The 13997-nt window shown below is 46.3% G+C and overlaps 1 protein-coding gene across 5 annotated transcripts in view; it reads right to left on the bottom strand.

Moving 5' to 3' along the window:
* The window catches only part of LOC145530190 (ATP-binding cassette sub-family C member 4-like), a 159188-nt gene extending 153139 nt beyond the window's left edge, over positions 1–6049 (bottom strand). For all 5 annotated transcript variants that reach the window (XM_081551106.1, XM_081551105.1, XM_081551108.1 and 2 more), the window contains exon 1: positions 5826–6049. In XM_081551106.1, coding sequence (XP_081407232.1) covers positions 5826–5899 — 74 coding nt within the window. In that variant the 5' untranslated portion in view covers positions 5900–6049. The remainder of the gene's footprint in view (positions 1–5825) is intronic.
* Positions 6050–13997: the final 7948 nt, after the last annotated feature.

The raw sequence follows: 13997 nt of genomic DNA, 5'->3' as shown, positions 1-13997 counted from the left end.
TTGTTTCTGTCAAAATGTGCTATTTAATTGAAATGCATGCAGTCTTCCACTTTTAATACAGTTCATCGCTAATTAGGATGTGATGCACATCTATGACCATATATTTTGGTGCATCTTTCCTTTTTCCAAATTCCCAGAAGTAGAACAGTGAAGGGCTGAATTGTTTTCCATTAGTTTCAGACCAATTTGCCCTCCTAGCAGCTGTTTGTGAGCTTACTGCACTGTCACCTTTGAGTGCCTGAATTCCAGTTTTTCTGGACCTAATGTGAAAAATGATTCAAACCATTTTAATTTGAATTTATTTGACTTATGCGTGCTCAGTCATTCAGTCCTGTTCAACTCTTTGCAACCCCATGGACTGTAGCCTGTCAGGCTCCTCTGTCCATGGGATTTTCCAGGAAAGAATACAAGAGTGGGTTGCCATTTGATTTGTAGAGATGGAACAATTTTATGTCTCTTGATCATTTATTTGTCTTTCTTCAAATGTCTATTAATATATTTTTTCTATAGAGCATTTATATTTTTGAAATAATTTGTAATAGTGCATATAATACTTTTTCAGATTTTCATTTGTTCTTTAGAGGTTTTAAATTATATATCATTAAATAAAATCAAGCTTTGCTTTTTCATTTCTCCTGCTGCTTTTGTAGTATGTCTTTTAAAAATCCTAACATCATCTAAATCTCTGTGTTTTATTTTAGCTTTTTTCTTATTTTATTTCTAACAATAAAGGCAGCTAGGCCCCATTTTTCCCTAAAACCATCCATTCTCCCATTATGGTTTACTGAGTTTTTCTTATTCCTCACTATTGGAAATAAGAAGCACAGTTAATGAGGTGTGTCCAGCTGGGGACTGGATTGCCCAGTCCTTTGAGACTCTGTCCTCACTGCAGCCTCTGAGGTGAGCTCTGCATTTCTCTCCACTCTCATCCCAGAGGCCAGCAGATTGGGGGTGAGCATAGGACCTGTTCCCAGAGATGAGGGTGGGGCAGGGTCTTGGACCAGATGTACTTGGCCCATCAGGGAACTGTTAAATCCTTGCTCCCCTGACACTGGCCAGGTATCAATCAGTGAACTATCCCCTTGCAAAGGGAGTGTGGATGTGGAAGCTGTATGGTATTAAGACAGACTCTCTGGAGACACTTTTCAGAGAAGCTGATGACATGAGGGGGGATGTGAACTGGCCGAGTGTTGAAATGGTTTAGGGAGTTTGGTCCTGCTCGGCCCTCAGTAACTATCGATGGTGAATGGATAGAAATGTTTAATTTCAAAGTTGATTCTTTGCACCATTTTCAGAATACGACTTCTTATTCTTCATTAACAGTCAGAAATCCACAAGCTGTAGATGGAGGCTGGGTGAGCTCTCCAGGGCTCTTTCTCTGACCTTGACCTGTTCTCAATAACTGTTCAGTTTGATGAGTTTTAGTAATTTTATACAATAACCACAGCCTCAAACAAGAAACAGAACATCCCAATGGTATAGTCAAATTTACTGGTATGTCCTTACAGCAAAACAAACTGCCTAACAAATTTATCTCCTGTAGTTTACTCTTGATTTTTTTTGTCATTATAGTTCTGCATCTGACCAGCCTGAGACTAGAGTCCTCTCAGAGGTGTCAAGTGGATAATTTGCCGTCCAGAGTCTTCCATGGGTCCCCCAGTGTGTTGACTCCCTACCCTCTGTTGACCTGAAACAGACTGTCAGATGTTTCTTCAGCAAAGATGAGCATATTCAGAATCAGCAGAGAATGGCAGTTTGAGGTCTGCATCTGTGGAGAGCCAAGTGTAAGGCCCCGAAGTGCCAGGGCTGGAGAGCACTTTATAGAGGGGAAGAGGAGGTTCGGAGGGCTCTCACAGAGTCCATGGCTTTTCACTGGCTGAGTCCTTGCCGGGAAAGGAGAGGAGTCTTTCTTCTTCCTGTTGGGGGCTGCTATTGTTGTAACCTCACCTATCAAAGTTATCAGAGGCTTTCCACTGGGGACCACATGGGATTACTCGGGCACTCTGTGGAGGTGGTGGCTGCTCTTTGTTTGGAAGGACTTGTCCTGTTCAGAGCATCACTGACCCTCTCAACATCCCAGGGAGTGTTCTCTCCAGGTCTTCTCCCCACTTTCCAGAGGCCAATACTGAGAGGTTTTGTGGCTGGTTCACGGTCATGTAATCAGGAAGGGGCGAAGTCTAGACACTAACACAGGAACACTTACAAATGAGGCACGTCAGGTGCCATTTTTGTTTCGCATTAAATTTTTTAAAACTGTGAAAAATGCACACAATATAAAATTTACCATCTTGATGATTTTCCAGGCACACAGTTCATTATTGTTAACTATCTTCACATTACTGTGCAGCCAATTTCCGGAACTCTTTTCATCCTGTACTGGTGTGCTATCAAACACTAACTCCCCACTTCCCTTGCCTCCAGCCCCTGGCAACGACGAGGCCACTTTGTTTCTCTTTGAATTTGACTGCTCTGAGGACGTCACGTAAATCAGATCATAAAACATTTGTCCCGTGTGATACAGCATTTTACAGCCCCACCGTCAGTGTGCAGGGTTCCAGTTCCCCCACATCCTTGCCAACACTATTGTTTCTTCCTTTTTTTCCAATGTGTGAGCTGGTGTCTCATTGTGGTGCATTAACTAACACAACAGGGTTGAGCAACTATACACCAAGAAAATTAATTCTAAAAAAACAGGAGCTATAATTTTGATTTAAAAAACTGTGCATGTGCAGATATGCAAAGCTTTCTAGGGAAGACTAAGAAATAACCAAAATATCAGAAAGTAGGCCTGGCTAATAAAAACAAATCCTTATTCCTTTCTTCTTGTACGTGCTCAGTCATGTCCAACTCTTTGCAACCCTATGGACTGCAGTCCACCAGGCTCCTCTGTCTATGGGATTCTCCAGGCAACAATAATGGTGTGTGTTGCCATTTCTTACATCTGGGGATCTTTCTAACCCAAGAATCAAACCTACATCTCTTGTGTCTCCTACACTGGCAGGTGGATTCTTTACCTCTGTGCCACCTATCTGGGAAGCCCTTCTTTTTCTATAGTTTTAAGATTTTTATAGAAATAGAAAAATATATATTCTTTTCTAAAATTCACAATTACCAGTAGTCAGAATGTATGCTTTCTCTTAGACTCACAGTCCTACCTGTGCTGTGAAAACACTAACTCCCCAGTGCAGTCACTGGTATAAAGTCAGTAAGCTAGGTACTGGCATCATTTACAAGGTGAGAAAGCAGGTGAAATGTGAGAAGAAAAGCAAACACCCAACGAGAAGGTGAAAACTCAGTTTCTCTACAAGGTGGGCCTTGTCTCTGGGCAGTACTTCCTGCCTGGGCTCATTTCAACTTTCCCAGGACAGTGAGTGGGGGACACGAAGAAATCACAAGGGTAACTCAGACTTTACATACAGGATGGCAGTTCTGGTCACCAACCAGCTTCACAAAGTCTGGACCCCTTTTAGAAGTTAGTGCTGAAGGAACAATGCCAGTGCGAGGAGCGGCTTAAAGCAGAAGCCAGCCTCCACCTTCCATCAGAATCACCTGGAGCTTGTTTAACCCCACCACCACCATTTCGAAATTTACAGAATTGTTCTACAAGGACTGGAGGGGGGGATTTGCATTTCTAACAAGCTTCCAGGTGATGAAGATGCTGCAGGTCTGAGAACCATACTCTGAGAACAGCCGGTCTAAAGCTTGATTATAGAGATGTTTCACGAGCATCATCTCTAACAGGAAGAACTTTAAGAACCTTGAGAAACTCCTGCCAACAAGATCAAAGGTGTGTTTGCATTTGCCTTCTTCCTGCATTTAAAACAAGTATCCAAAGAGAAGCAGCTCAGAATAGCAGTTACATACAGGGCAACACAGACTCAGGAGCCAGACTCCTGATTTGGGATCCAACTTTTAAGCTGTGTGATGTAGGCAAGTTACTCAAACTCTTGCAGTTTGGGGGGAATGGACACATGTACAGGTATGACTGAGTCCCTCTCCTGTCCACATGAGACTATTACAACATTGTAGATTGGCTATACTCCAATATAAAATAAAGGTTAAAAAATAATTACTAAAACTCTCTGCTTAAGTGACTTCACATGTAAAATAAGAGGTAATCGCTCCTTCCAATTCAGCAGGAACATTGGAAATGGGGTCTACCCAAATCAATGAGAAGTCCTCATCTTCCCATTTCCATGCACACACATTTTGAAAATCCACAAATAAAACATTCCTGGAGAGTTCCTTGCCCTGCCTGAAGTTAAACAGAGGTGTCTCTACTTTGCTATCGTTTACAGTTGTTGCTATTTAGTCACTCAGTCATGTCCAACTCTTCTGCAACCCCATGGCCTGTAGCCTGCCAGTCTCCTCTGTCCATGGCATTTCCCAGGCAGAAATACTGAAGTGGATTGCCATCTCCTCCTCCAGGGGATCTTCCCCACCCAGAAATCAAACCCATGTCTCCTGGTCTCTGCTATGGCAGGCAAATTCTTTACCACTGAGCCAGCAGGGAAGCCCATACCCATATTTTTCCCTCTTGACCCTCTTTCTTAAGGGCCATCAAACAGCCAAGAGATGTAGCCACACAGACTGAATACATGACCATCAAAACATGCACAGATGTTTCTGTTTCCTGGGGATCCCCAAGGCCCCCCCACATAAAAACAAAGGAAATATCAGAATTTGTGGGAAAGATGAATGGTTTAGGGTCCAGGAACAAAAGATATAATAATCACTCAAGTGTGATTAAACCCTAAGGTTCCACCCCATCTAGTTAGTGGTCCCAGCTACCAGATGGAAAACTTTAGTTAAGAGCTTCATCTCTCTGAGCTGCTTTTCATCTATGTGTTTCCTCCCAGCTCAGGGACCCTTCACTGGTTTCAGGACCAGAGGACTCCTGTCAGGACCACCTGTATCAAGACCATGCACTGCTTCTAGAAAGGCTCGAGATGCAGATAAGTGCCCACAGGCTTCAGGGACCCCATCCCCAGGGTGACTCTCAAAGGTGGAAGCAGAGACATTCACAGTCAGGAAAGGAGCTGGTCAAATACATCCTCCAGTCCTCTCAGTGTATCCAGGATAAAAGCAAAATGGGTTCAAGAATCATGTCCCCATTCATTAAATAAAACCAATAGTGTTCTTACACACATGAAATTTGTCACAACTAGATACCAGGATGTACAGTGAGAGATGCACACGGAGAGAAAGAGAGAAGGAGGGAGACATGGTCACAGACACAGGGACAATGGAGCCAGTGCAGCTGGACTCAGCTGTCACCTAAGGAATGTGGGGAAAGGTGGGGACATTATTGGCAGATGGCAACAGGAGCAGAGCTAATTAGATAAAGGAAGCTGTTCAGGGCTGTTTTTTTAGTGGAGAAAGTGCGAATTAGTTCAGAACTATGAATCCGGAGCTGTCCTGGGGAAGCCGGCTAAGGATGGTGTGCGAGGATCTGGTCCTTCTCCCGCTGGCAGTGACTCCCCCTGGGCAGCCTGGGTTCTCAGCCTCCCTGCCTACTGCTCCCGCTGCCCCTCCTGCTCCTGGGCCATAGGAGGGTGATGGGGAGATGAGCTGCAAGGCATGAAGACCCTGCATCCTGCCACCAGGTCCCTCTCCTGGGTCCTGCTACCCCTTGCTGCCGTTTCACCCCAGAGGGCGCAGACAGGGACCCCCATGGCCGGCATGGGGAGACCACACCTGCTACAAGAATCCATCAGAAAGCGCTCCCTCGCCCTGACCCTCGACCCGCAGGCCCTGAAAGGTGCAGCAGCGTCAGGCACTGGCCCTAAGGCGGAGGGGGTGTCACAGCCCAGGTGGGGGCTCACCAGGAGAACAGCCTGGAGCAGAGGTTCGCGTCCTGCAGCGGGTTGGGCTTCTCCTCCGGGAACACTGGCTGCATCTTGCCGGCCTGGACCTACGCGGGCCAGGGGCGTGGGGTGGGGGCAGCCAGGGGCCACACGCAATTGTGAGGCGAGGCCACAGGCGCCACTGATGGAAGCAGTGGGGGAACCACGGGGCGCAGGATCCCAGGCGCCCTCGTTCCCACACTGGGCTGCAAACTCTACCAGAGGGCGCGCTCTGAGCCCGGGCCCCCACCCAGAAGGTGGAGAGGGAGGGGCAGGCTGCAGCAGAAACACCCCTCAGCTGTGGTGAAGACCCGGAGAAAGCTGGCAGAAGGAGATAGCAGCCCGCCCTCCGGGCACGCTGCCCTCATCAGGACCAAACAAGGGCTCTGTGGGAAGGTCTCCAACTGGAATGAAGCAGGACCCTGGGGGGCCTTCCTGGGATAGACCCCACCACACCACAAGATACGCTGAGCTAGTGACCAGTACTGGTCAGTGGAGGTGAGCACAGATGACAGGCACAAAGCCAGCCAGGCTACTTAGATGACAGCCCCAGACTCCCAAGTGTCTGTTCTACTGCTAGGCTGGCCATGGAAGAATCCTGTTTTGATAAGAGAAGGGAAAAGGAAAGACCACAGCACATTCTTCTCCTGGCATGAAGGGCAGTTACTCAGCAGTGAACTGATGCACAGAGAAAAGTACATAAGCAAGAAGTCAAGGTTTACTTTGTTTATCCCTCAAATAAATTTTAAATGAGCTAATAAGCAGGTATCAGTACAAAACAGAAATAAATAACTTCAATCTTTTTTCCCATATATGAAACCCATATGAATATATGTAAAGAAAATAAATGCATTCAAAGAAATATTTCTGGAATGAATAAACAAAGTGTGGTATAAACATACAATGAAACATTACTTAAAAACATTCCTTAAAAAGGAAGGAAATTCTGACAAGTGCTGCACCGTAGGTGAACCTTGAAGACTGTGATGTTGTGACTTATAATTAGAATACGTATTTAGTCTTCATGATGTTGCTGGCACAGAACTCCTAAACCCTTAGGTGCTCTAAGGTAAGAGTGAAAAAGTATCTTTTGATCATTATAACAGGCCCCTTTCAACTACACCTGAGTTTCAGTGAATTCTTCTGTTTGTCAGAAAAACAAAACACCTGATTAAAGGGTTGGCATTTTTTTCAGCCCCGCCCCCCCATCCAGGGAGGAGAGGGACTGGAAACAGTTCAACCACCAATGGCCAATGCGTTAGTCAGTCTTGCCTAAAGTATGCTTCTGCGGAGCCTCAATAAAAAACCAACAGGATGGGGTTCACAGAGCTTCCTGGCTAGTGAACCTGTGCAGGTGCTGGGAGGGTGACTCACCTGGAGAGGGCCTAGAAGCCCCTGCCCCTCCCCCTACCTTGCTTTCTGTATCTCTTCCATCTGGCTGTTCCGGAGTTGAATCCTTTTATAATAAACTAGTGATCTAGTTGAATAAACTGTTTTCCTGAGCTGTAAGCCACTCTAGAAAATTACCAAACCCAAGGAGGGGGTTATGGGAACCCTGATTTATGATCAGTCCATAAGAAAAACAGGTAACCACCTAGACTCACCACTGGCTTCTGAAGTTGAGAAGAAGGGGTAGTGTTGTGGGACTGGGTCCTTGACCTATAATAAGGTCTAACAAAAACTCCAGGAAGAGAGTGTCAGGATTGACTTAACTGTGGGACACAGTTGTGTCTGTATAGTCTGAGAACCAGTTGTATCCAACTCTTTGCGACCCCATGGGCTTCAACACACCAGGCCTTCCTGTCCATCACCAATTCCCGGAGCATACTCAAACTCATGTCTATTGAGTTGGTGATGCCATCCAACCATCTCATCCTCTGTCAGTTCCCTTCTCCTCCCGCCTTCAGTCTTTCCCAGCATCAGGGTCTTTTCAAATAAGTCAGTTCTTTGCATCAGGTGGCCAAAGTATTGGAGTTTCAGCTTCAACATCAGTCCTTCCAATGAATATTCAGGACCGATTTCCTTTAGGATGGATTGGTGGATCTACTTGCTGTCCAAGGGACTCTGAAGAGTCCTCCCCAATACCACAGTTCAAAAGCTTAAATTCTTCAGCACTCAGCTTTATTTATAATCCAACTCTCACATCCATACATGACTACTGGAGAAACCATAGCTTTGACTAGATGGACCTTTGTTGGCAAATTAATGTCTCCTCTTCATAATAAGCTGTCTAGGTTGGTCATAACTTTTCTTCCAAGGAGCAAGTGTCTTTTAATTTAATGGCTGCAATCACCATCTGCAGTGATTTTGGAGCCCTTAAAAATAATAGTCTGTCACTGTTTCCACTGTTTCCCCATCTATTTGCCACGAAGTGATGGGACCGGATGCCATGACCTTAGTTTTTTGAATGTTGAGCTTTAAGCCAACTTTTTCACTCTCTTTTCACTTTCAACAGGCTCTTTGGTTCTTCTTCATTTTCTGCCATAAGGGTGGTGTCATCTGCATATCTGAAGTTATTGATATTTCTCCCGGCAATCTTGACAGACTGAAAACCACAATCACAGAAAACTGAAGATTAGCTGTACTTAAAACAATCAAGACGACGCTGGTCAGACCACCAGTGACTAATTTTAAAAGACTGTCAGCACTGACTCTGCTGTTTATACACGGAGCCCTCTCCCTCCGTCTATAAAAGCTCTTGTCCACTAATTGTCAACGGTGGGGACAGTCAGCCTTTGGACAGGTGCCCACCCTCCCACCACACACACACACACACACACACACTGACATCTAAAATAAAGTTCCTTTCCAAAATAAAGTTCCTTTCCACCAACCTGGCCTCTTTATTGGCTTTTGAGCAGTGAGCAGCCAGACCCTGTCTTCGGTATCACTTTTTGGCCTTCTACAGTCAGCCTTTGAACTATCACGGCACCAGTCATGGTGAGAGGGGAGTGAATTTCAGTGTTATAATGCAGGATCAGAGACCAGACGAGGCTCAACACCATCTTGATTAGCTGGTTCAAGCTAGTTTTTCTGGGATCCTGTTTCACTCAATATCTGTGCCCCTCTTCCTTCCTGTCTCAAAAGCATGGACACACTGTTTCCATAGTGACGAGGCCATCTTAGCCTGTCATCTTGGAGTCCAGACCTGGTTCTCTGTGGACCCCGATGCCTATGTCCTTCCCTTTCCCATTTAAGCAATACCAAGTTGTCTTCCTCAAATGAAGGGCACCATGGACTCGCACTTATTTCAGGAGCAACATCAAGCCCCAGCCAAGAGGGAATTACCTTATGCATTAAAGAAAGCAAAACAAACAAAACTGATTATATCAATACTTTTCCTTTTGGACCTTCAGGCATAGGGGAGAAACTGGTCTCTTTCTCTTCATTAAGATTATCTCCTCAGGTAACAAAGGAAACAGTCATAAAGGTAAGGAGGGGCCCTTAATATTCAGGGAGGCTGGGCTGTGATGGAACACTTATCGACAAAGCCCATCAACAATTTCCTAGGAGTAAAAGTAGAATCTGGATAATGAATTAAAGTGTCACCTTTTTTCTCTCCCTTTGTGCTGAGTCTTGTTTCACTTGCTCACAGGGCACCTTGTGCAGAAGCCTCACACCTGACCCTTCAGATGAGACTCCCTGGTGTGAAACGGCTGTGCTCACACCTCAGCTCTGAGGGCCCTGTGCAGAGTCTCTGCGCCCGGCACTGTGATTCAAGATGGCGGCCCCCGGGCCGAGTGCAGAGATGCTGAGCCCAACTCTATGATTCAAGATGGCGGCAAGGGGGCCGTGTGCAGAGATGCTGACCCAGCACTACGACCTGGAGCCACGAGCAGCACAGCTGAGCCTGTCCTGTGAGAACCCCCCACCCCGCAGCTGACAGGAATCACACACAGCAGTCCCAGGGGTGCTTTTAGGGGAAAGCATGTCCTCTAGAGTGTTGTGGTCCTTTAATGGACCGGAACTTGGGGGTACAGAGTCGACCGCTAAGAAAAGAGGCTGATATTTCCTGGTTTACACAGTATGCCAATATACCTCTAGGACAAAGAGTTAGCACCGTCTACGTAGGCTCAGGGCGCCCTCTCGAAGAGGTCTTGAAAGCCCGGGCAAATAAGTAGACACGGTGGGCACCTGTGCTCCATGGAAGCAGCCTGAAAGGGAGAGAGGGAGAGAGTGAGAGCGAGAGAGAAAATGAGGAAAGACACGGTGACCAGTGCTCTGGTGGAACAGAGGCATTTATTCAACATATTGTGGGCATATATATACTCTCTTACCAGATAGCCCTTTTTAGCAGAGATAGGGATCAAAAGTCTAACAAGTCATCTAGAAAGCCGGAGGTTAGAATTATTCTCAAGAGAGGGGGTTGTAACAGTTACTTTACATATCAGAAAGGAGGAGACTTGTAAATGGCTGCTGTTCACCATATGAAATTTCCATACGAATGAGATACATGAATTTCTATTATCCCCGAAAGCCAGCTTGCTAGCTCTCTGGCACCTGTATTCAGGTGCTGTTAAGGAACATAGAATTCATGCAAGACTGAAAACAGCACACAGGAAGCCTCCTGTTAAATGTATCCTGACACTAGAGCACATTCTATTGGGACAAGCCACACCTGGCAGAGAGGCTCCCCAGGTGGCTCAGCAGTAAGGACCCTGCCTGCCAGTGCAGGAGGCTCATGTTGATCCCTGGGTCAGGAAGATCCCCTGGAGCTGAAAATGGCAACCCACTCCAGTATTCTTGCCTGGGAAATCCCACTGACAAGGGGGCCTGGATGGCTGTAGTCCATGGGGTGGCAAAGAGTCAGACATGACTGAGTGAGTAAGCACACACACAAACCTGGTTAAAGGACTCCCCGATCCCCATTTGGGTCTGACTGGGGAGGGTCACTAACAGGAAGAAATCAAACCATCTTTGGTTTTCCTGGCGACTCAGACGGTAAAGAATATGCCTGCGATGGAGGAGACCCGGGTTTGATCCCTGGGTTGGGAAGATCCCCTGGAGTAGGGAATAGGCAAACCCACTCTGGTATTCTTACATGGAGAATTCCATGGAATTCTGGTGGCCTATCAGAGTGCCTGATGAACTATGGACAGCGGTTCGTGACATTGTACAGGAGACAGGGATCAAGACCATCCCCATGGAAAAGAAATGCAAAAAAGCAAAATGGCTGTCTGAGGAGGCCTGACAAATAGCTGAGAAGAGAAGCAAAAAGCAAAGGAGAAAAGGAAAGATATTCCCATCTCAATGTAGAGTTCCAAAGAATAGCAAGGAGAGATAAGAAAGCCTTCCTCAGCAATCAATGCAAAGAAATAGAGGAAAACAACAGAATGGGAATGACTAGAGATCTCTTCAAGAAAATTAGAGATACCAAGGGAACATTTCATGCAAAGATGGGCTCGATAAAGGACACAAATGGTATGGACCTAACAGAAGCAGAAGATGTTAAGAAGAGGTGGCAAGAATACACAGAAGAACTGTACAAAAAAGATCTTCATGACCCAGATAATCACGATGGTGTGCTCACTCACCTAGAGCCAGACATCCTGGAATGTGAAATCAAGTGGGCCTTAGAAAGCACCACTACAAATAAAGCTAGTGGAGGTGATGGAATTCCAGTTGAGCTATTTCAAATCCTGAAAGATGATGCTGTGAAAGTGCTGCACTCAATATGCCAGCAAATCTGGAAAACTCAGCAGCGACCACAGGACTGCAAAAAGTCAGTTTTCATTCCAGTCCCAAAGAAAGGCAATGTCAAAGAATGCTCAAACTACCGCACAATTGCACTCATCTCACACGCTAGCAAAGTAATGCTCAAAATTCTCCAAGCCAGGCTTCAGCAATAGGTGAACCGTGAACTTCCAGATGTTCAAGCTAGTTTTCGAGAAGGCAGAGGAACCAGAGATCAAATTGCCAACATCCAATGGATCATCGAAAAAGCAAGAGAGTTCCAGAAAAACATCTATTTCTGCTTTATTGACTATGCCGAAGCCTTGACTGTGTGGATCACAATAAACTGTGGAAAATTCTGAAAGAGATGGGAATACCAGACCATCTGACCCGTCTCTTGAGAAACCTGTATGCAGGTCAGGAAGCAACAGTTAGAACTGGACATGGAGCAACAGACTGGTTCCAAATAGGAAAAAGAGTACTTCAAGGCTGTATAGTGTCACCCTGCTTATTTAGCTTATATGCAGAGTACATCATGAGAAATGCTGGGCTGGAGGAAGAACAATCTGGAATCAAGATTGCCAGGAGAAATATCAATAACCTCAGATATGCAGGTGACACCACCCTTATGGCAGAAAGTGAAGAAGAACTGAAGAGCTTCTTGATGAAAGTGAAAGAGGAGAGTGAAAATGTTGGCTTAAAGCTCAACATTCAGAAAACTAAGATCATGGCATCTGGTCCCATCACTTCATGGCAAATAGATTGGGAAACAGTGGAAACAGTGTCAGACTTTATTTTTGGGGGCTCCAAAATCACTGCTGGTGGTGATTGCAGCCATGAAATTAAAAGACGCTTACTCCTTGGAAGGAAGGTTATGACCAACCTAGATAGCATATTTAAAAGCAAAGACATTACTTTGCCAACAAAGGTCCATCTAGTCAAGGCTATGGTTTTTCCAGTGGTAATGTATGGATGTGAGAGTTGGACAGTGAAGAAAGCTGAGCGCTGAAGAATTGATGCTTTTGAACTGTGGTGTTGGAGAAGACTCCTGAGAGTCCCTTGGACTGCAAGAAGAACCAACCAGTCCATCCTAAAGGAAATCAGTCCTGGGTATTCATTGGAAGGACTGATGTTGAAGCTGAAACTCCAATACTTTGGCCACCTCATGGGAAGAGTTGACTCCCTGGAAAAGACCCTGATGCTGGGAAGGATTGGGGGTAGGAGGAGAAGGGGACGACAGAGGATGAAATGGTTGGATGGCATCATCGACTTGATGGACATGTGTTTGGGTAAACTCCAGGAGTTGGTGATGGACAGGGAGGCCTGGAGTGCTGCAGTTCATGGGGTCGCAAAGAGTCGGACACGACTGAGCGACTGAACTGAACTGAACTGATACCCATGGATTCGTCTGCCCCCTGGTTGTGATTTTCAGTATAGCACAGTTGTCCCTGGAGGTTTCATACAAGCCCCCCTAGTTGGGCTTCCCTGGTGGCTCTGGTGGTAAAGAATCTCCATGCCAATACAGGAGCTGCAACAGACACAGGTTCAATCCCTCCTTCAGGAAGATCCCCTAGAGAAGGAAATGGCAACCCATTCCAGTATTCTTGCCTGGAGAATACCATATGGACAAAGGAGCCTAGCAGGCTACAGTCCATGGATTCACGAGAGTCGGACATGACTTAAAGACTAAACCACCGCAGCCTTAGTTCACCACAAACCTGAGTCTGAGTCCCAAAGTGTGGCTTGCTGGGAGGGAAATACTGGGAACCGTACAGGATGAGCAGCTCAGCAGTAAATTCAGGAGTCGCTCCTGCGCAGGGAAGCTCAAGGAGCTCCGGGCCACTGGCCAAACACGGGTCTATAACAAGGCTGTGATTGGAGTCTCCCTGTGCCTGGGGTCTGAGTCTGAGGGGGGTGTGTGTTCAGTCATAACTACTCTTTGGGACCCCATGGACAGAGGATGGGATTTTCCAGGCAGAAATACTGGAGTGGGTTGCCATTTCATCTTCAAGGGGATCTTCCTGACCCAGGAATGAAACCTGCATCTCTTGGTCTCCTACAGTTGCAGGCAGATTCCTTACCACAAGCGCCCCCTGGGGGGGGGTGAGGAAGTTGATCTTATCAGCCAGTGACAGGTGCTTCCCAGCCTCAGTGGTAAAGAATCTGCCTGCCACTGCAGGAGACACAGGAGAGGCAAGTTCCTTGTCTGGGTTGGGAAGACGGCCTGGAGGAGGAAATGGCAACCCACTCCAGTATTCTTGCCTAGGGAATCCCATGAACAGAGGAGCCTGGAAGGGTACAGTCATAGGGTTGCAAAGAGTCAGACGTGACTGAGCACAGCCAGTAACAAGTGCCTATGATATCGAGCATCAAGAAGTGCAGAGGTGTAAGGTGATGAGTGTCCCAATAAACAGCAGCCGACCCTTATTCTATTCTGTCTGGCAGGATGTGTTTTTACTTAACTATCACGTTTAATTA

This window comes from Giraffa tippelskirchi, chromosome 12 (genome assembly GCF_054371585.1).
Source record: "Giraffa tippelskirchi isolate mGirTip1 chromosome 12, T2T-mGirTip1v1.2.pri, whole genome shotgun sequence".
NCBI lineage: Eukaryota > Metazoa > Chordata > Mammalia > Artiodactyla > Giraffidae > Giraffa > Giraffa tippelskirchi.
The sequence above is the reverse complement of the archived record's forward strand: the minus strand, read 5'-3'. Positions and strand labels throughout refer to the sequence as shown.